The sequence below is a fragment of the Cariama cristata genome, unplaced genomic scaffold (genome assembly GCF_000690535.1).
Source record: "Cariama cristata isolate BGI_N322 unplaced genomic scaffold, ASM69053v1 scaffold5147, whole genome shotgun sequence".
Classification (NCBI taxonomy): domain Eukaryota; kingdom Metazoa; phylum Chordata; class Aves; order Cariamiformes; family Cariamidae; genus Cariama; species Cariama cristata.
Genome location: NW_009624803.1, coordinates 18,296 through 40,881, shown reverse-complemented (window position 1 = coordinate 40,881; position 22,586 = coordinate 18,296). Strand labels below are relative to the sequence as shown.

At 39.7% G+C, this 22,586-nt stretch overlaps 1 protein-coding gene across 1 annotated transcript in view; it reads right to left on the bottom strand.

The window, feature by feature from the left end:
* Positions 1 to 22,339, bottom strand: part of RASGRP3 (RAS guanyl releasing protein 3 (calcium and DAG-regulated)) — a 30,663-nt gene extending 8,324 nt beyond the window's left edge. Inside the window, exons 1-11 of the mRNA XM_009703306.1 lie at positions 22,270 to 22,339; positions 20,645 to 20,747; positions 19,922 to 19,984; positions 18,602 to 18,733; positions 17,161 to 17,308; positions 14,610 to 14,783; positions 14,079 to 14,195; positions 13,509 to 13,784; positions 6,783 to 6,860; positions 2,688 to 2,804; positions 258 to 373 (exon numbers count right to left, since the gene is read on the bottom strand). Coding sequence (XP_009701608.1) covers positions 258 to 373; positions 2,688 to 2,804; positions 6,783 to 6,860; positions 13,509 to 13,784; positions 14,079 to 14,195; positions 14,610 to 14,783; positions 17,161 to 17,308; positions 18,602 to 18,733; positions 19,922 to 19,984; positions 20,645 to 20,747; positions 22,270 to 22,339 — 1,394 coding nt within the window. The remainder of the gene's footprint in view (positions 1 to 257; positions 374 to 2,687; positions 2,805 to 6,782; positions 6,861 to 13,508; positions 13,785 to 14,078; positions 14,196 to 14,609; positions 14,784 to 17,160; positions 17,309 to 18,601; positions 18,734 to 19,921; positions 19,985 to 20,644; positions 20,748 to 22,269) is intronic.
* Between the last annotated feature and the right edge of the window lie 247 nt (positions 22,340 to 22,586).

Here is a 22,586-nt window from a genome sequence, read left to right as displayed (position 1 = left end):
CTCATTAAGCTATTATATAGATGATTTTTAAAGTACCAGGTAAAGCAGGACTCCAACCTGGGTGGGCTTATAGAACTGACTACAGCATAAGGAGTTAAATGAGAACAGAATTCAGCCTTCAGTCATCTTCACTTCCTGAAGCAAGATGTCGGACACAAGAAGCTTGGGAGACACTGTTTCTTCAATATTTGGTTTTCATGAGTTTTTAAATTGAGGAAAAGAAAAAAAAAAACCCACAAAGAAATCTCCAAACTCACTGGTCTTTGTCCAGCACACAGAAAGAGTCCAGAAAGGGAAAGTTGGCAGCTATACTTTCGAAGTCTTCCTGAGAAATATAGCCATCGTGGTCATGATCGTAGTTCCTAAAGACAGACTGGGAAAAACAAAAAGAAATTATTGTCATAATATCTATAGCCTATCCCGAATCTATACCAGCTCTTCAACCTTATAATTATATGTAACTTAATGTTCAATATTACTAATCAGATGCTCTGTTGCCTTGTTTTATTCCTTTTATTCCTACTTGGTACTTCAATATGCATATTTATTGGACTGTAGGGGAAAAAATGACTAATTTTTAAAGAAAACTTGACCTCAGTATTTATCTAGTGATGGTCCTCCACACTTCTTCAGACGTAATTATTCTTGCTTTATTTTCCTTCTTTATTAGAAGTATCACTAAAGTTCTGCCCCATGTGAAATATTCCCTGTGCTTCATTAAGTATGCTTTTTAATCACAAAAAAAAAAAAAGAAATAAACCAAAACCAACCCAACAGCAGCTTTCCCATGAGTATTTCAGATGGTTTTGGCTTCACTTCTCTTTTGGTTGGTCGCCTCTGCTCTGCCACAGTACTATTTCAATCCGGTTTGTTTACTAATACTTTGACATCCAGATCACGAGCACTTCGTATCTAACAAACATTCCCTCCCATCAACCCACCCCAGCTCACCACTAAGTAAAACCAGACATGGCTTCAATTTTAAAAGGTCGCATAAAGTGACAGAAGCCCTCCTTAGCTGATAAAGAATTACTATATTCTGCTGATAAAGAATTACTATGTCTTACTGCTTGCAGAGAAGTGCAAGGGGTGTTAACGCTACATGTGATGCTGATGGGAAAAACATGAGCGTCAAAGTCAACATGACTACCTGAAAGACACATATTGAAGCACAAACTCTTACATTAGATTAAGATTTGGTTTACAAAGACGAGAATTTAATATACTGAGACCTCTGAAAGGTGTTTTCTTTGTCCTTATTTTAATGAGAACGTGATGAAACCAATTTCCAAACACCTATCAAATGACCTGCAATCGGTGACTGGCAGACCTCAAAAATACATCATCAAGAAGGAACCAATACGCAAGTCCAAGTAGTATTCAACACTTTTAGTAATAAAAGCAATGCCTTAAAGCACAACTCAAAGAAGGTAGTAAATGACAAAGACTGGCAAAACGAAGACAGCTGTACAGAGTGGTGTGGGCCTCTTGGTAAGCTGTACCTGTAACAGCCCCAAACCATGCTTTAATCCTGTCAAATTCAAGATCATACATCCTGAAGCAGGCCAAAATTGTGGAATGGGGGACTGCATCTCCCCCACCCACAGAAACAAGAACAACCCCCCACCCCCCAGCACATCCTGGAAAGATTAATGAGTTGCAACAGACTTCCTATTTAAACAAGCTATCAAACAGGGGTTTGGATGTGGAGTGATTATTATCAACACATATGGCACTGACAAAAGCATTACAGGAACAGCATGTGCAGTTCTGGCATCCCACATTAAGAGAAAAATGAACCTTTTTTAAAAAAAAAGCATACACAAAAAGTAAACCACGAGATATATTTGAAGTCTGAGTGAGAGAACTGAAGACTTTGTTTAAGTTATCTTAACAACATAACCCCAATTAATGACCTGTAATACAGACAACGTCAGAATTTAATAGTTCCCCGCAGACTTAGTTATTAATTTGTAAAAAGCAGAAGGAAATCTTGCTTCATTATGTACAACACATTCCTGGTTCCTCTCCATGCTGCTTACATCACTAAAAGTCCCTTACATGCCAACGCAACCCGGCTCGGTCTCTCCAAAGGAACCTGGTAGTGTTTGGTTTTGTTTGCATTACCTAACACATCACTTTCCAGACTGAAGGTGGAAGATCCCAGCTATAATTCTCCATGACCTCATGCCCACGTTTTTAAAGCGATACCAAGACAGTGCTTTCTTTACCATACATAGTATGCTCCGGACAGTCAAACGACAGCAAGTTGAAAACCAGAAATAGGGTTTCTGGAAACCTTCGCTGGACCTAGTAATGTGTGAGTCTTTGCTTCTAAGTATTTTTGTTTCCAGCTGTCTGTTACCAGACATAAACTGGGTCACCAGAGACGTGAAAACTCAACTTTGCCCTCTGAATTTTTATTTGTTAATCAAACCTATTGAACAGCAGCCAGAGTCCTGAAAGTTTGCTCCTTTGTATTGAGAAACCTGCTTAGTAATCCCATCACTGATTGCAGGAATAAAATAAATATTTCTGAAAGTATCAGTAAAGACTCAAATTTGTTATCTGACATCTGAAATTCACCCCAGCCATAACAATCGCTTGCGAATCTTGAAATTAATATTAAAGATGACAGTATCAAAGCTACCATTCTCTTTGACCAGCATGTTCTTCCAAATACTTACATCCACTAGCTTTCGTATGTGTTTGTTAATGACGGTAGGGTCGGGTTTTGGTACCACTCCAGATGCCCAGTCCAGTGGCACTACTGGCTTGTTAGGGGTTGTCGGGGAGGTAGGCTGCTGAGAAATGGATCAGAACACAAAGATTTTAAAAGCTGAATTATGAAGTTGAATTTCCTGCTAAAAGCAGTTCTATATGTCAGAGCTACAACCACAAACTACTGGAGACCCTGTGCTGTAAAAACACACTTAGTAAAATATCAGGCAAGGTTTTAAAGGGTTGCTTGCCTCTGCTGACAGCTTCAGTTGGGCTCTCCATGGCACCTCGCAGCTACACCGGCAGCGACAGTGCCCAGCAAGCTCAGAAGCAAAACCAGGCAGACTTTCCTCACTTATGTCTCCAGAGGGTTCAACAGCAACAAGATCCAAAGGAAGGGGGAAGGAAGGAGGGTCTCTGGACCCGGTGGGCATCAGAAATAGGCAAGCAGAAACCTGCTTTTCCCCTTCCTGGTGTTGCCCGGAGGAACTCGCCATCCTGACGAAGCCTGGCCCCAGCACCTTGCTGGAGGCACCGTGCCCCGGAGCCATGCGAGGGACTGTGGTGGCCTGGGTAGGTTAATGCTCCTGCGCTGCGCGGCACCAAGCAGAGGGTAGGATGCAGAAGAGGGGGCAGAATCATGCTCAGCCATCCCACCGGTTTCCAGCCAAGATGTGCTATGATGATGTGGCAGAGAAATGCCAATGTCGTAGTGGAACAAGACCGAAATATTTCCGGGCAGGGACAGGAGAAAATTTACAGCAGACCAGCTTAATTCATCTAGGCAACCTGAGCGGAAAGGGGCTAACCCTTGACTTGCTCTCTAGACAACACCAGCCATATTATTTTATTTTGAAAACAGCTTGATCCTGACAAAATGGTAGCTGACAGCTCACTTGATGCACAGAGCACACAGCCCGACTCCCTCCACACCACCACGGTGCTTTGGGAGAAGCTCTGGCATGCAGCTCAGCTTCTTCAAGTAGAACATATAGAACAAGCCTGAAGAGAGTTTCAGGTAAGGCTTCAAAAACCACCAGGCAGAATGAAAAATGCTGCAAGGCGTACCGGCCTTCTCCTGCATCTGCCACTGGACAGCGGGCATGTGAAGCAGTGGGAAGCAGAAAAATTTCAGCATGGTTTGGATCAGAATGCCCCTGCATGAGCTGATGAGTAAGAAATCTGGGTCCCATCTGTCTCCCCATGAACTGGTGTGAGTTGAGAGGGAGATCATTAAGCCATCTAAAAATGTTACAGTTACTATTGTGTATAACAAAGGTATTGTAGACATTCATATTGAGATGAAAAATGGTCACAAGGTCATAGTTTGGTAGGGAAAAAAGAAGAAGGATGTGTTAGTGGGTTGCTTTATTAATTTGGCTTTTCCTTATTCAATTGTCAGAACATCAGTTCCTCAATGGCTCTTGACTCACCATACAAACCTGCACAGGTAAGTTTAAGGAAGAAAAAAAATCCCTATATCTGCAGAATTCAATTCCAACAGTAAGTACAGTGAACCTGGACATCCAGCTCTATATGCCAGAAGCTCTTACAGAATGTTTTAATCCTAAAATTAATGTCACCACACAGTGATGGACAAACATGCTGGCAAGTGGTTTTGCTCTAAAAATATGCAGAAATGCAGCAATCTTTTAGAGATGACCTGTTACACGATAACATGTAACATGCCAGTATTGTGATATTCTTACAGCTATGGTCAGAGAAGAAATTAGAAATGTGCCTTCCCTTAAAAAAAGCTTAGACTAAAGGGACTCAAAGCATTAGCGTGGTGCTAGACTACCGTGTCCTCAGAGAGGGCTTTTAACTCCTGCTGGTCTGAGCACAAAATGGCAGAAAGAGATGGAATCCACTGGAGCCTTCCTCTTTCTCCTGGGCTATTTCATTTGAAGCCTCGTTCAATTTTTATGATTTTTGACAAGTTGCGATGAAAACTTCATGTTATTGCCCACTGGCCAAGGGGAAATGTCGGTTCCTCCTATTTCACTCATACACTTGTATGAACAACTATAATTTTATTCATGTATTTTAAATGCATGCTATGAGGAAAGGCACTGAGCAGTGTCCAGAGACTACCTAGCTGAATTTATTGAACATTCAGAAATGCTGTATCTGGTCATGCTGTTTGTGATTCAGCCTGTATCTCCTGCCTGTCTCACCAGCACAAGGATAGTGGTATTGTAGACTGGAAAAGCATTTTCAGATGGATGTAAACATCTGTGTCTTTTGGCATTGAAATAAATTCTACTTGAAAGCAAAAAATTTACGTAAGCGTGTCTTCAGTGGCATAACTGCACCAAGCAGAGCTGTCTTCTAGCCAATAGCTGTACCAGTAAAAACTCCCAACAAGATAACTAATGCACAGGGAAAAGCAGGACAGTGTGACAGGGAGCTGCTACCCTACAACTAACTGACCTGTTGATAGCAGGCTCATATGGTAACAGATCAGCTCCACTTTTGCCCTGAAAACAACTGCAGCAGCCTGAGGCACTTCCTCCGCATGCACCTGCACGGGAGTTGTACCCGTACAATAATAAATCACGGAGCAGTTGGAATGATATAACTACACTGTCACGTTGCCTTTGACAAATTTTTCCACATACAAAAGCTCTACAGATTCTTTCCCCTCTGAAATATCTTGTGTGCTTTGGCACTCCATCAAAGAGAAGTATGCCTCAAATGGTCCGGCTTCTGTCGATTCAGCTGTAGCTTTCTACCCATCAGGGTGCTGCAACAGCTCAATGTCACTGGTTATTCATTGATTGTTATGCAGAAGTCTCCCACAATTGCTGGGTGGTGTTAAAGTTCACACAACTGTTTATATCGCTTTCGTCCTTCTTAAAGCTCAGGCTGGAGATCAAAGCAGCAACGTGATAATTTTCTTCATTTACAGTAGTGGCTCGTTAGTCCTTCCACAACACAGAGCTGTAACAAATCAGCTTTGCTGGCAGTCATGGGAGCAAGAGGGAGCCAGGATGACTGCGATAAATGGGAACTGTCGTGGTCAAATCATATCCAGCAAGGATGGGAGACTCTAATGAAATTCCAAGTGTTCAAACTGAATTAGTGTTGACTATGGAAATATTCAATAGCTTCCTTACTATTGCTCATCATCCACCATTGAAAGGACACACACATAGTCCTCAAATTGGTCTCCAAGAGTGATAAACTATCTTAAAACCCAGAGAAGCCCTGTACATGGAAATTAAAGGGTTCTGCTTCTTTTCTTGCTTTTAAGAATACTTCAAAATCATAAAAAGCACCGCAATGAATCACCTCAGACCACTGGACTCTGCTCTCACACCCTGCTAAAGATTCGCAGCCACCCTTAGTTTCTGCTGGTGTCACACTTGAGAGGGCTCAGCCGGAGAGAATCACATGCTGGATAGGATAGGTAATAAGGATGTTTATGCACCAAGGAAAGGCTCAGAGGGAAAAGGAGTCCCCAAACTTTGACAACAGAAGAGAGAGTAATGCTTTAAATGAAATTCAATTATTGATTAGGAGATTATCTGTATCCTCAGACTTGCAAAGCATAACAAAAAAAAAAAAAAAGTAGTAATATCTATTCTGAAGTGTTTAAACGTTGATTGAGAGCCCAAGATATGGCCAATTCTATATAAGCAAACAGTTTTTAAAACACTACAACTAATGCTGTGGCTTAGCTAAAACAAATCTTTGGATTCAGTGTTGGTTTATATAACTGCACCAGCATCCAGAAAATGACATAATGGTCACATAATAAATAATTGATGTAAACTTACAAAGGGTATCTTCACATAAAGCAGAACCATGTTTTCCATAACTTGCAGAGGTTTTGTTGAAAAATAATTCATAATGAAGTCTGACATGTTTCACTATCTACTTCTCCCAATACACACTAAAACTTATAAATAGTGACTATGTTTACTATACAAGCATACACACTGAAAGGCTTTAAGTGAATAGGAATAATGAAACTCATTAACTGTAATTTAAAAATTGAATCAATTGCATGCCTACAAAATAAGCAAGATGTGAAAATGCAGTACAAGATGACCTACCGATTTGGAGTTCCTTGGTTCCAGCACCAGCGAGAGCTTGTAGATATCATCCTCAGTGTGATAGAGGTCCAGGGACAGCTATGTGTAAGAAAGAGAGAAAACCAGCAATGTTTATTAGACTGGGTTGGTTATGACAGTTTTGTAAGCAAAGATACACCTCTCATTGAAGCTAAACGAAAAGTTTTGCTACTCAGGATATACATTGAAGCTGCTTGCAGCTACTGGGAAAGGAGTTTTTCACAGAGCTGACCTAACCCACGCTGGTGAGCATACTGAGCTGCCACAACCCCCATCCCAACACGTCCAGTGAGAGCAGCTGCGTGTTGACCTTCTCCAAAGAGGAATGTTGGTACCAAAGACCACCCTTACGCAAAACACTTTCTTTTAGCAGCTCAATGGTCATGAGAGATTTCAGAGAAATAACCTGGTGAATACAAAAATCCACAGGAAAGAAGCTGCAAAGGGGCTGGGCTAGAAGGACTTCAGATTGTGTTCTGATCAAATTTTGTTCCTGAAGAAGGGTCAGAGTACTGCAGATCTCCTACAGAAATCAGCCCATGCAGCAAAAGCCTCTCTGGAAGGCCCTGGGCACTGACCCAGACCTGGGAGAAGCAAGCCAGGTTTGGCACCACTGGTGATGCAGCAAAGTGGTCCATGAAGAGCAAGCCCAGTTACTTTAGCCCAGCTTCGCCTGTTCCTGATCCCCTCTCACTAGGTAAGGCAAACTCCTTTCCAGCTTCTGTTTTTAGAGAAATCAAAGATTTTTTTCTTCCATGTACTCATTCTTTTCCGTATAGGATTTATTGAGGGAAAAGAAGGGGCACAAACATGCTTAAAGTAAAAAGAATTTATTTGGTTTTTACTTTGGCTGTGGTCTTGTGCAATTCAGGTCTGCAGTCAATTCCTCCTCACTTGGAGTGATGAAGGAGAAAAGTAATCAACACTGTGGCTAATGTTTTGCAATGAGAGGAAACAAACATTGCAGGTTTCCTGTGATCACGTCCCTACACTAATTGGCTTTGGTGTAATTGGCATGATTTGATGTTATCATCTACCTTGCAAATCCCCAGTTAAGCTAAGCTTGAGTTAAAAAGATGTTTCCCAGCAGGCAGATAGATTTGCTACTGAGTAAATGACTGTGACAGAAGGTTATTTTTAGAGAACCCGAAGTGCCGAATTAGTAACAAGCAGGACCAGCGACACTGACAGCGTACCACAGGACCACCTCTAGGAACCACCTTCTTGTCGGTAGAATTTTGTGCAATAAGTAAGGGGGCAGTCACGCCCCTTCCCAAGGTAGGTACACATTCCAGAGTGAACACATGGCTTTAGAGATGTCTGAATTTTGCATGATTCATTTTGTCTAGCTATAACACTATGTTGATTTTTGCGCTTTATAATTTGGTTATGGGCACCAGCGAAAGCCTGAGCATCCTGCAGATTCCTTCAACCAGCCGGCACGCTGCTGTCACAGAGGAATGTAAGGCCCTGTCCTAAAGACAACGCGGATCCAGTAACTGCTGTAACAAATATCATTCATGTACTTAGTTATTCAGTGACTGGAGCAAATCATATTATCAAATCGGGCTGGGACTGACAGCAGAATTGCTCGTTCAAAAGGCCTTGCCCTGTTCCTACTAAAGAGCACAGTTTTCTCAGCAGGCCAGATGAGCAGGGTGTGGATTTGGGGATGGAAACGCATTAGTATTTACTTGGCAAGTTTGTGTCTCCCCGCCCTGAATTATCTGACCTTATCATAAGCAGCAGTTATAACTTCATTAGGCACAATCTGTAAGCACGCAGTGGACAAGGTATTGTCTAGTACAGAAGTTTCAAATACTAGCTGAAAAATTACAAGCATGATGATTATGCAGTTATATAAGCTTTCATTTTATATTTTATTTACAGTTTTGCTCTGACAGATAATCAGAGTTTTCCTAGGACAACCTTTACAGCGGGTGGCAGTTTCCATTCTAATTTGACTTTCATTGTTGTCCTGTTTTTCCAAGCAATTTGAAAGGGGGGCGGGTTGCGGCGGGTGAGGGAGGGATCAGAAAGGATGGCTTTTTTTTGGTAAGTGGAACTTACTGCTGAACACAAGTTGGGGAGGGTGACTTTCAATTTGATTGTTTAGATATTTCTCATTCTCTTCACTAGACTGTACAAATGACAGGGACTTTCCAGGCATTTGCATACAGTCTCAGAACAGGTTAGATAAATAGCTGTTGAGACCTAAAAATAGTGAGGGGAAAAATGGTGGCACCAAATAAGTTCTAACGCAGTTAGTATAAATACACTGTAGACTGGCTGAGAGACTGAGATCCTCTTCCCATCCACAGGCAGTGATGAAACATTTACCCACAGGTTTTTATTATGTTGGGAAATAAAAACAACGTGGAAATACTGCATAGCGGGTAAAAAAATCCCTTAAGCACCCATAGCAAATGTTAGTTTTTCTAATGATGAACATGTCATTAGAGCTATTATTCCTCTCTGGTGCACTGCCATGCTCATGCTAGGTCCCCTTTTACCACTTTTGCTTCCTAGTTGCAGGTTTTGGATGCAGGGACTGGTACAGAACAGGGTCCAGAGTCAGTGGAGATGGAGCGAGTGTGGCCAATAAGGCAGGAGAGGAGGAAGAACCGCACAGACTTCGAGCAAGCATGCATGAAGATGTGAGTCTATTTTCAAGTAACACACTCTGGCTCACTGGCAGCTGAGTCGTGGCACATTTACTTCTCTTGCCCCTCTAACTCAGACTCATTTACACAAGTGAGGACTCGCATCACTAAATCTCGCCCCCAGCTTTTGCAGTCTCCTATGCCAGCAAATCTGGCATTTGTCTCGCTGCCCTCCATACAACAAACCTTTGCCTTATTTGTGGCATTTTAACTTCTGTGCAAAATATCGACTTCTTTCAGCTACTTGCTCAGAGCCAAAGTTCTGTGAACTGGAAGCTGATTTTTTACGTTGACAATAAGATGGAGGGGGGGAACCAGACTTCTAAGTCTGGGAGCAGACACCTAAATCAAGTGAGAGTCCCAACTTTCCAAATTACTGATCATTCTGTAGCTACCACTGAAACTATAGAGATTTTAAGTTCTCTTGTTCCCCCATTCACCCTTTAGATCTATACACACGACAGTATCTGAAAAATGCCCATAAAGACCCATGACCAGGTGGCCTGAAATTTACTACCAAGCTCCTGTCCCAGCTTTTAAGCCAAACTCTCATTTCATGGCTCTTAACACAGTCCCCCCAAAAGTCACCATTTCCAAACCACTTGAAGGGTATCAGCTCCTCCAGGGCAGATAGGGTTCCACCACTGAGGAAAAGAAAGACCAGAGCAAATTCCCACATACCCACTTAGTCCATGAAATACCCATTTAATCTTTTCCTGCAAGTTGTTGGACTAGCAAACCATCACCCGGTGATTTACTTGTCAAGCAAGCACAGGCCAGGCTGTTAGCACTTGCTAAGTGTGGTGTAAAAGGCAATACTGCAAGGGATGGAGGCCGGGCAAGAGATTTACACATTACTTATCAGGACAAAACACCTACTAAAAGCCTGTCTGGATAGAAGGGGCTTAATGGGAAAACAGCAGAAGTGAATAAATAGTTGGGTCGGCTGATTCACATGTAAATGAAAAGCACTCTACATGTTTGTACACATTTACTAGTTTTGAAAGGGAGCTTCTCTTAGTAATTAAAGATGAGAAAAATTTTTGCAGTTTACGTCAGAGAGGGAAGACCTAGCAATAAATAGAATAGTTCTTTCTTCAGGCTCTGAAAACTGAGGATGACTTTGGCAGCAAGGGAGGCTAAATCTGCTAAAAGACCATTTGCACATGGCAAGGTCAACTATTTTTAGTCAGTTCTTGTCAGCTTTGGGCTGCAACCCTAGCTTTCTCCTCCTCTTTCTCTGACCCCAGCCTATAATTTCAAACTTTCTTATTAACAAAAAGATTGACAAAAACGTTTCATTTACTATTTAAGTTCATTATTACTGTTGAAGAGACCACTGTAAAAAAAAAAAAGTACTGTAATGTATTCATATGTACAAATGAGGACAAAACCTATAAGCTGGAAGAAAAGTGAGAATATTCATAATATGAGATGTACCAAAATTCAGGTCCAGGAATCTTTTGCAGAAATTTGTTTTTATTCTTTCCAGGAGTCACCCACCATCTTAAATCAAAACTCCCACACTATCAAACCTACTTGACTCACATCTACACTGCCAGTGACTACTACGAAGACAGAATTACCCTCAAAAGGTTTTAGGATACCCACAGCTGTCTACTTAGGATACCTATGGCTGCCTCCATCCTTACTGAAAGGTACCACCATGGAGTTGTTCCAACAGGTAAAAAGCAGCACAAGTTAATTTTAACCCATGATCAGGTCTGGAATCAACATTGCTGCATGCAGCTTCATTTATTTACAATCAGATTGGTTGAACTGTAACCAAAATCAATATTTATATTAGGAATTAATAGATCAGAGCATAGTGAGCAAAAAAGTACTTGTCATGTACGCAATTACTTTTCTTGGTAAATTAAATATACTGAATGAAACACTATGTACCATTAAATAAAATCCATATAATTTTCCTAAAAAAAAAAACAGAACAAAGAAAATATTTTAAAAGTTGGAAAACAGGTAAAATACATAAACTCAGGTTGATACAATGATGGGAATAAACCTGAAAGGTCTTTGAAAAAAAATTGATGCTTTCTGCTCCCTTTGGAAAACAGGCTGTCACCAAAAGAGGGAAGAACAGCTAATGAAAATGTCAGCAGTGGTTCAGCTTCCATCTCTCACTTCACATTGTCTAATTTCTGCCCTTTTGGGCTTAGTTTCTTATTGCTCAGTTCTCTAAAACCTGAGGTTCCACTTCCCCCTACTCACACCCAAACTTGTAAGAAACTATGAACTTTCAGAAACAAGAAGGGAGGGAAAAAGTGGCATAAGAAAGTGACTCTCAATATCTACTTAAACAAACCAAGGTAATAAATACCTGCCTTTACAGTCTAATATTTTAATTAGGTGGGTGTTGCAGTGGGCAATACATGGTCCCTTCTCCTCCCTGTCCCGCTAACCATGATTAGCACTTGTTCCCAGATTGCTCCATACAAAGTACAATAGGAGAAGGTTTTCCTATTCCCCCAAACTTGCCCATTCCTCATTACAATAAAGCCACAGGTATACCCACACCATCTTGGTTGCTTCAAACTCAGGCTTATATTTGTCAGCCTCTGTAGTGTAAACCCCTATACCTGATCAGTCCCAGCATAAATCCACCACAAACTACAGCCTCTGCTTAATTTCCAGATATGCACATTTTGGAGCATTTTAAAGTAAAGCATGAAAGGAAAAATTCCAACGCTCTTGCCCAATAGCCCTCCAGTTAAGGCATTTACCTAGAACAAGCTAGGTAATGAAAGCCACCTCAAGTCAATGACTTGACTGAGGAAACACTGGAATTTGGTTCTCACCTCCTCAGAGAGCAAATTCTCCAACGCTGATGCTATCCAACAGAATAAACACTAGGAAAATTCTGAAATCTGCCCTAGCTACACACAGACCTTGCTTACTTCTAAGTTTGTTTTTAAAAGAATTCTATCGATTTAAGGAGAACAAAGAGATTCTCTTTCAGACCAGATTAGAGATCTGAAAGACAAAGTTAAATAGCAAGAACAGAAACAGCCTAAAATTATTACATATTAAGAGAGTCCTTTACCTAACGTGACGTATTTCAGACTACTCTCAGATGAGTAGGTGGCTTTTATTTGCTTGCAACATCAGCTGGTTTATAACAAACAATATTCCTTTTTTTTCAAGTTTCACAAGTTCTATCTTTAATTCCAAGACACTGTTTTTTGCCTGTGGTGTTAGGTGAAACACTGCTGCAGTAAGATCAGTGCTAAAATTACTAAATTTCAATAGAAACAGGATTTGGCCTAATGGTTCAGGCTCCACGCTTCAGTATGTTTTGAAATAAAGTGTAGTATTTATTCAAATTACAGTCATTGTCTACATATCAAAAAGGGGAGTGAAAATTAATTCCTTTTAACATTGTCAGTTGCAGCTTTTAAAGAAAAAGTTTAATTCAATCTTTTTGAAATCTCACTTTCCTTTGGTTTGAAATGGGACATTCAAATCCTTATCTATAATTTGTGTGTGAAAGTTTCAAACCACTACAAATGTAGCCACTGCCAAAGGGTAAAGGGAGGGGAAAGAGCAAGGGTTGCAGGGGCTCTTTAACATCACTCAAGGGCATTTTTATTTACTGGATAGGAAGAGTACTGTGTTGCACACAAAGCATAGAGGACAAGAAAAGAGTGACAGCCAAGTTGGAATTTCACTTGTGTGTCCATGTCAACATGTCACCTGATCTTTGCATAGGAGACATAAGCCTCAATTCCAAGTAGTCAGAACTTAGTTTTTATACTTGCTCACACAAATACAGCCCTCTTTCTGCCATCCTTAAAATAATTAATTGATAACAATCTTGTCGCTGTTTCCAGCCGTCACATACCACAGTAATTAAACTCGCTTTGACTTTATTCACACCTCATGTGAACTTGTTTCTGTTTTGTATTCTCTCCCTTTTCTTTTACAAAACTGGGATAACAGTGTGCACTTATGTCTATAGATACAAATATTCCTACTGACATTCAACATCTGAATAACAGAAGTGAATTGAAACACGCTCAATACTTACAGTTAGCAGGTTAATTAAATCCATATTAGGCTCTAAATGATGTGAGGCAGTTTGCAGGGAAACCAGTTCGCTCAAGGTGATGGAAAGCTGTTGCATTTTCACTATGTTAACTTTGTTCTCATCTATCCAGTCAGGAAAAATTACATGGACAGCAATCAAGTCTTTCAAATGAACTCCTAAAATAGGAATTTTGAAGCCAACACAGTCAGCAAAAGCCTTCCGGTAGTTGCAGTAGTTTCCATTGGAAGAGACCAGCTCTGTCATTTCGTTCCAGTCCTACAAATAGCCAGAGAAGCAAGTCTCTGTGAAAGCATTCATAGCATTTCTTTAATCTGTTTTAAATGAGCACAACTCATGTCAAGGTGTTGACAGTGTTAATTTCCTCTCTGGCACAGGTAACGAAGCAGAGGATCTCTGTGAGCTGATCGTTCTCCACTGAGAGGAATGCAACCAAAATGCCATGCCATGATCCAAGTATTGTGCTGGTGAGTCACCTGCACTGCAGAACCCAACAGACCTCAAAGAGGTGATGTTCTGCTCAATATGTCTATATTCTGGAGTCTACCATACCTTTGTGACTTCTGAAGATAGATGAGAATGAGTTTCTTTCAGGCGAGAAATAGAGCTGTGGCTTAGACCTCCCACAACTGCCATCAGTGTGTTGAAGTTCTGGAGGTGAAGGAGCTTCTGCAGGAGAGATTGGTCATGCATAATTAAAAATCAAGGAAATACACGTGGCAGCCATCCAGTGTCACACATGACAAGCTAGAGACAACCTATCACTGCTAAAGCAGAAATCACTAAACCAGGGGACATAACAGAATGGTTCAGCATTCTTTTTTTATTTAGCTTAGCTCCACAAGAAACACACAATAGTGACAACTGTCAACTAGAATACAACAAAGAAAAATTATTTTATAGTTATGTCTGCTGGTTTAAAAATGCAGACAGACCACACCTGAACAAATAACCTGCAGTGATGTTGAACAGGCCATTCACTGAGGAAACAGCACAAAGAGCATCCAGTTCATTTGTTTACTGCAATCTCTATTTATGTTACTGCTTTATACTGGAAGAAAAAGACTGATATGCAAGACATACCTGTGCAACGTTGATAAACTTTGTGATTACTTCTGCCCTTTGCTGGGGTGTTGGTTTGCTGAGAACCATGAGCTGGACCCATTTGGAGATACCATTAAATAAAGCAATAGATCTCTCCAAAGTAGGATTGTCCTCCAAGCAGCCATGGATCACATAGCTTCGGTAGTTTGTGAACTAACAGAGGAAAGGCATTTTCAGTAAAACAGTGGACAACTTAAGAATCAAATTGAAACTTTGATCATTTCTTCTTTTTAAAGCTTCTCTTGTTTAGCAAGTGACCAAGACTCAGGGTCAGCAGACCCCGCTGCACATCAGTTCTTTCTTAAAAGTTTTTGTTGTTGTTTTTGTGGTTGTTTCTTTGTTTGGGTTTTTTTACTTAAATGTTAACTTAAAGCTTTAGTGTTTGTATGCCAGGTAATACAGGAGCCTGCATGATAAGCATGATTACTACTTCCACAAAATTAACTTTCCCATAATTTACTCAACTCTTAAAACATTTTATTCTGTGTAGTTTTGCTTGGCGTTCTCATGGCATGATACTCTATAGGAATTATCTAGTGTAACAAGCAAGAAGCATATAAATAAGAGCTTTCATCCCGCTCCAATATCCTGACCAACTCCATTGTTGATGTAAAGAGGGCAATCTTGGCCCCACTGAAATGAACAGGAGCTCTGTCATTCTTCACAGGAGCTTGAACTGCATCTCATGAAGCTAAATATGCACCTATTGTCTTCCTTCTATGACAAAAAATTCTGTCATACGAAGGAGCTACTTCAGATAAATCTTGCTCCTTTTGATGTTACTGTTCAATCCCTGTGTGTTCATGGACATGGTTCTACATAAGAGAGCTACGGCTCCCAAGAATTAGATTTCCCTAAATGTTTGGAGAACATTTTTGGCTGTCACTTAAAGATAGATTTTCAGAAGCTTATGATGTAACTTTAGTTTGTGTAGGGATTTGCTAGCAATGCCAGCCAACATGGGGTTCTTGGTCTTAACTGGTCAAAAATTGTCTGCTGGAAGACCATACAATGGCATAGACTGTTACACAGCAGGTGCTTGTCTCAGAGATGCAGATAAACAGTATTTCAGTGTTCAGACACTTTTAAACGTTTTCTGTTACAACTGACACCTGACACCGCCTTTCCTTCACCCTCATATTTTTTTTAAATAGTTAAGACCAAAGATAGGATTCAGACTAATAATATTCTACAGTTACATAGCTTTGAGATTACAAGTAGTACAAGATTAACTAACTATAACTGGTTGCAGAGAAATATCTGAGACGGCAAAATTCAAGCTGAAGAATTAACAGACAAATTAGAAGCAACAGGGAAAAAATAAAATTAATTGCAGGGCTGAGTTTTCTTTCTGGAATTCCCAAAGGAATTAAAATATATCTTAAATCTAGTTAGAAATCCACGCCTTTTTTCTTGTCCCTCCCTCCTTCTCTGAGGTTAGCATTGCACAGATCATGGTAAGGTGTTTTCCCATGATTGAAGTCTAGAGTAATAAACCTTTGAACATTCTTAAATGATGCCAAAAGCAATTCTATTTAGACTGGTCTCAGCTCCTCATTGATCTCTTTTTCCTTCCTCTCGTGAAACAAACAAAACAACTCATGTATTTTTCTTGGTTTTGGAGTTTGATTTCTTCAGTGCTCCTAAACACTGTTTAAAAAGTGTCATTTTTTTTTCTGAAGAGAACTTGTCATCTTGAGAACTTACTGCTCCCATTTGCCACCAGATACAGTGGCATCATGCCACCATTTCATATGGCTGTTTGCCAGCAGAAATCAGCCTTACTTTGGCATTTGGGTTACTCATCTGTTTCACTTTAGCTTCTACTTTAATTTTCACCCATTTTTGCCTCTTGCTCATGTACAATCCTGTATAAAAAGCAGCAACTGTATCTGAATTTTCCTCAGTGCCAATATGGGAGAAGGAGGAAAGAGAAGTTGTACAGTCTCTGCTCTTCCAGGTTTTCAAGACCCAACTGGCTAAGTCCCTGAGGAACATGATCTGTCTCAGAGCTGACCCTGCTTTAGGCAGGAGGTTGGCTTAGAGGCCTCCTGAGATCCCTTCCAACCTGAATTATCATCTAATCTAGAAGTGGTTGGGAGTGAACAGAGACTACAGAAGGACTACATATATTTCAGTTTCTTCAAAAACTATTAATTGCAAAGAATGATGTTTCCTGAAAAGTAATTAACTATTTTCCTCAGAGGAAAAAAAAAATAAAATTAACACCTGAAGATTTTGAACAATAATATTAGTTTCATCAATTGCTGCAACACATGGCTGCAGTAGCTTTTAGCAGTAATTTTTGTCCAGAATTTCTCCACAAAATTAACTTCTGTCACTAAAAGCATCAGTCAGGAAAAAGATCGAGGAACTGCTGGTGCAGCCATGGCTATGTACATCACATGAAGAATCATAAAGATTTACTGCACTGAAATGTCAAGGGAAAACCATCATAAATGTTAAACCATGTGACCACTCTCTAAGGACAGGCTCCTAATTGCAAGTGACAAAGTTGTAGGCTTCTTACAGAAATTCTCCTAAAAGATTTATGCTCCAGAAAAGTGAGATGTTCAGCTAGCTCAATGGGCTCCAGATGGTCAAACAGCAGGCAGGCTTTTCCTTTCTTGGAAATCCTCTTCCTCTGTGTAACTCTTCTCATCCAGTCATAGGAAGGACTGCAACAGAAAAATAGGAATAATTCTCAATTATGTTTGGGTATATGTGAGTGTAGCCCACAGTTTTCACACATAGTGTAAAATTACTAAGAGACAGACCATGAGCTTTCTGATCTGTGATATCGAGCACAGAACAAGCACTCGGAGTAAGACCCGTTCAGGTGCAGAAGAGAAGAGAAGAGTTTTGGAGGTGCTACTGCAAATGATAAATAATAGCAGGTCTCCATCAGAACAAAAGGACACCACACTCTTCTCTATGATACCGGAAGTCATAACTAAAAAATGCTTTGGAAATACAAGAAGAACAGGTCACACCAAATTCTGATACAGGGTTAAAAAAAGATTTGAATAACATCAAGGATTAATTTTTACTCTGTAAGACCACAGGTCCATGAAATAACAGAACAACAGAAACAGTCGGTCAAACAGCTAACAAAACTGTAAGAAGTGAGTGGACAAAAAGGCAAATCATTCTAATGGAATAATTCCTACCCACATACAGTAAAAGCACTTCAGAGAGCAGAAGGAGGTTGCTAACAACATTTTAAAATGAAGATTTAAGAGGCAATATTCATGTGATTTCACTGGTACTGTTCTTGCAGGAAGTCTTACAACCTTCATTGAGATTAGTAGTGCCATCCTTCCAGGTTACTATGCCATTTTTAAATAAGGAAAAATCACTAAGCCTGTACCGTATCTTAAAAGAAAATCTACAATATCAGGTGAGACACAGGAGCCCGTCTGGTGATTTTTAAAAGGTAACTTTCATTTCAGCATGTCAAGGAAACAGTAGTGTAATCATTTTGATGCAATAAAACTACAAATGTGAATGCTAAAGATTATCCAATTAAATCATAGAAAAGAAGTACACAGAAAGCCATTAGAAAAAATTAACAGTTTACTGATGAGAGAAGAAAAAAGCTTCTCTGAGAAAATGCAAGATTTACACAATATGCCAGTTACTGCATTGCTTGTCATTCTGTATGAAAAATTATAGGAAAAAAGTAATATTAATCACTTCATTGGCAGTAGCTTTGTCAGGAAAACTATTTCTTTCCAATTTATATTAAAAACTTACATACAAATAAGAATCTTCCCTTTACAGTGACACTACAATTAGAATTTCAAATTTTTAGTAAACTCAAATTTAGAAGACAATATAATGTTTTTGTAACTGCTTTTTTGCTCTCTCAAGATCAAGATGGCCCTTAATATTTTTATATTTTGCACAGAACTAGAATTCTGCTGTTACAGAGATAGAGAGAAAGATGTTGAAGTTCATAATGTCCTTACATGCTGGAGATATCAATGAGATGGATGTGATCCTCATATCCAAGCTGGCTGGCTACTTCTCGAAATTCTTCAGTCAAACGAATCAGCCCAAGATCCAAGTTAAACTCTGCAGGAAATTCCAAAATCCAGTATCTGAAATCCACAGACAGTAGTTAAGAGATGCCCAGGGATTCAGGAGCAATATTCAGTGGCTGCATATATGTATGTACATTTTATTTAATAGGACTTACAAGTATTTCAGACCCACTGGTCTTTGGACAGAGAGGGTGGACTACCTCAGCCTGTTGCTTCTGTAATTATCTGTGACACTCAAGTGGTAAAAGCCACTTTATCATATAATTTCCTTTGGTTTACTCACCACAGCACAACACAGCAGCATTCTATTGAAATGCCAAATTAAAGTGATGCCTCAGGTGACACACACAGTGTCCTGAATCACGCTGCCAGGACATCCAAATGACAGTGGCACTTAGGCCTTGTCCAAGTGAGACACTTTGTTGGCTCAGAAAAGACTTTTCAATGAAAATGAAAATGTGAATTTGAGGGGCAGTTCTACCAGGATAACCATGTAAACGAGACGTCTCCTCTGCTATTTAAGGGGGTATGGAAAGGGCTTTATCAGTCCTGCTTTCAATAACCCCCCTCGCCTTTCCTCACGTGATATAACTTAGTCCGGAGGAAGGAGGGAAAACCATTTGTTTGAGGGAAGCAGGTTATATCATGTTAACTTAAAAATTTGTGTTTTCTCTTTTATGGAGAAATGTTCCTACACAAGCACAGCCTAATATGTGAAAGCTTTCCCATAGAAACAAGGTCAGAGGCAGTCAGTGCAAGGATCAGAACATACCTGACCTGTAACAGCTTTGCATCCCTAACACACTCCTGTCAACATAAATTATGTAGGGATTGTGTGAACTAAAGTCGACAGCCCAAAGACAATCTTCCTCTACCATACTAGATTACATCTTGAAGCAAAATGTGTCTCTCCTCTGCGCGGCACTGAACTGGTCTCCCTCTAAGAGGTGTCACACTCAAACACCAGGTAAATCATAGCACAAGTTTTCAATCAGCTTTTTAGCTCAACGCAGTTAAGTGTCTTAAAGGCTGGATGGCTCAACTTAAATACTTGTTTTCAAAGCACAGAAATGCACTCTTTACTATGGATTGGAGATCAAGTTAAAAAAAAGAAAAGAAAATAAAAGAAAAAAGAAAAGTTTTATATTTCCATGCTTTAGTTTTAATCTTTACAAAAAGAAATTACATTGCTAGTATTCACAGAAGCATAAAACCAAAACGCTGGAGGACCGGCAGCATGCTTACCTCATGAAATAGCAGATTTTTAATCTGAATTCATTGCAGTTCTCCCCATTGGCATCTCTATATGTAGGCTAGTTAAAGAAAGCTTTGTATGCCTTCATTTGGTAACGTTTTTATTCACAGAAGACTCTATGACACTAGACCAGCTGAATTAAAAACAATATCAAACTTTTCCTCTAGAGATAACCACAGCATGCTCTGATATTTCATTCACTTTCACAGAATCTTAGGGGACAAAGACCATTTCCTGGTTGCCATTTTGTTTTTTGCCCTAGCAAAAATACCTCTATTATACTATTCTGAATATTCCATTGAACTGTTTCTTGCCAGCTCTGGCTAACCAAATATGATAATACTTATGATTACTGAATTCTTTAAGAGGTATAAATGACATGTAGGTGCTTAGCTACCCCTGACAGTTCATAGCAGTCAAAGGCCAGCCCGCCATGATACATTTGAAAAGTTATCTTGGCCAAAAGTTATCTTGGTTATCTTTCCACTTATTCAAAGTTAATGCAAAGTATGCCTCAGTATGCTTGTACATATGGAAAAAGTTCACAAGCAGTAGCATAAAGAAGCCCGCAGACTTTCATCTTTTAGATTGAAACAAATTCACCTCTAAACCTTGTCTCTCACTAATTAATTGACACATTTTTACACACAGTCACAGAGACAATCTACTTTTGACGTTGTAATGTCGATTTGCAAGACTTTGTGAAAGGATATGTGGACAGAAGCTTGCCAGCCAGCTCTGTGGAAGGCAGATACCACCGGTGCATTAATAGAAAGGTTCTTGGCAAATGGCTGGAGCACTGATTGCCTTTGTCATCTGCAAAAGAGAAACAATGAGTTCACCACATCATTCATGAACAGAGAGGAGCTTTTAATCTTCAAGCGGAGTCAGACAGAAATGATCAATAGTGGAAATGTTGGTTCATTGTCTACCAAATAGGTAGGAAACAAAACCAAAGCACAAAAACGCTCCTTTGACGATAACTATTGCTAGTATTTAGCTAATGCTAGTGGTAGGTATTTAAAGGGAAAACCCCCAAACCAGTGTACATAATCGACCATAGCTGAAAAAAAATGGGACCTGAACAGCACTATGCTAAATGTTATACAAAGAGACTGCCAGTAATCCAAAGAACAAATCCAAAATTAGTCCACCAAATGGGCGGGGAGATGATTTATGTACAAGCACTGCCAATATTTCTTTAGCTTTAGGTTAACAATTAAATTGTTAAAAAAGGGATCTGCCTCAAGGAATTCAATGTCAAAGCAGCACCTCACATCTTGCCCAGGATCCCACACTTTTAGTTGCCTTACAGACCCTTGTGTCTTTGCAATGTAGCCACTGAAACCAAAGAAAGAATTATTCCCTGGCAGGCTGGCTGACCATCAGTCTTTCTCAGCCCCTGCAATCTTAGATTATTCTCTGTCTGTCACTCTTTTAAAAGACCGTAGATGATATGGGTGTATGAAATGGGAACCACACATAGACTACACTTGTCAAGACAGTCTGTATACATGGAAGAGAGGGATGATTTCCAACAGACAACAGGTATATGGGCTCGGCTAATACTTTTGTTAAGTTTTAGAACAGGTTTGATGGTGGTCTACAGAAACTGATATAGTGGGATTCACTACAGTCAGCAGCAAGATCTGTTCGTCCCTCAACTATTTAATCTCTTACCTTTACATACTTGTTTCTCTCCACAAGGGGAAAAAAAAAAATTAACACCTCATTCCAACCAAAAGCTGTCCTGCATTTCAAGAGCATCTAAATGTAGCTTTATGAATTAAGGCCCCATTTCAAAGCATTTAAGCCCATCCATGAACTCATCTGACTGCAATGTGACATATGTCATGATTAATGGTGTTATGGATCAAGGTCTATTTCATCACTTCTTTTCCCTCAGACCTAGTACCTCGCATTTTAATAAGAGTAAAAAGATTACATGAGCCTTAAGTCATATTCTTGCCAATTATTACATGATGATTTCCAAAAAATGACTGGTCAGAAATGCAGCTGTGTAACCACTCAAGACAAAGATCGATGCCAGAAATAACTCTTTGAATAATTCAACTAAACATTTCTCTTGGTGAAGGCCAGCATTTTAAAAACCACTATACCCACCATTGTGCATTATCTGTATTGAGAAAATTTAATACGGCATGCATGCAATTAAAATTCTGGCCCATGTGATTCCGAGTCGAAATGAAACATGGAAAATTTTACAGAACAGAAATGTTGTTTGCCAAGGGAAAGACTGGCTGAATCAGAGAACAGCAGGGCCTATATTATAAGATTAATTTCAAGAACAGCAAGGTAAAACATTGAAAAAGCGTACCAAACATTTCAATACAAGCGTTCAAAAGCTCATCTAATGTTGCAGCCTTCCCAAGTGTTTTTGACCCCATTGTCCTTTAATTGTTGTCAAAAAATAAGAGACATTTTCACCAAGTAGAAGGATGCTTCTTCAGCTGCACAGTTTTTTCATTATTGTTGGTTGCATTCTTAGCTGGACTTCAAGGAAAATCTGAAGAAAGTGAAAGAAATCATAATTATATGACTATATTGAAGACTTATCAGGATGCAATGTCTACAGTTCCACTCATTTTTCCTAAAAACTGTTTTTTCCCCACACAAAACAAAACATGTGAAAGA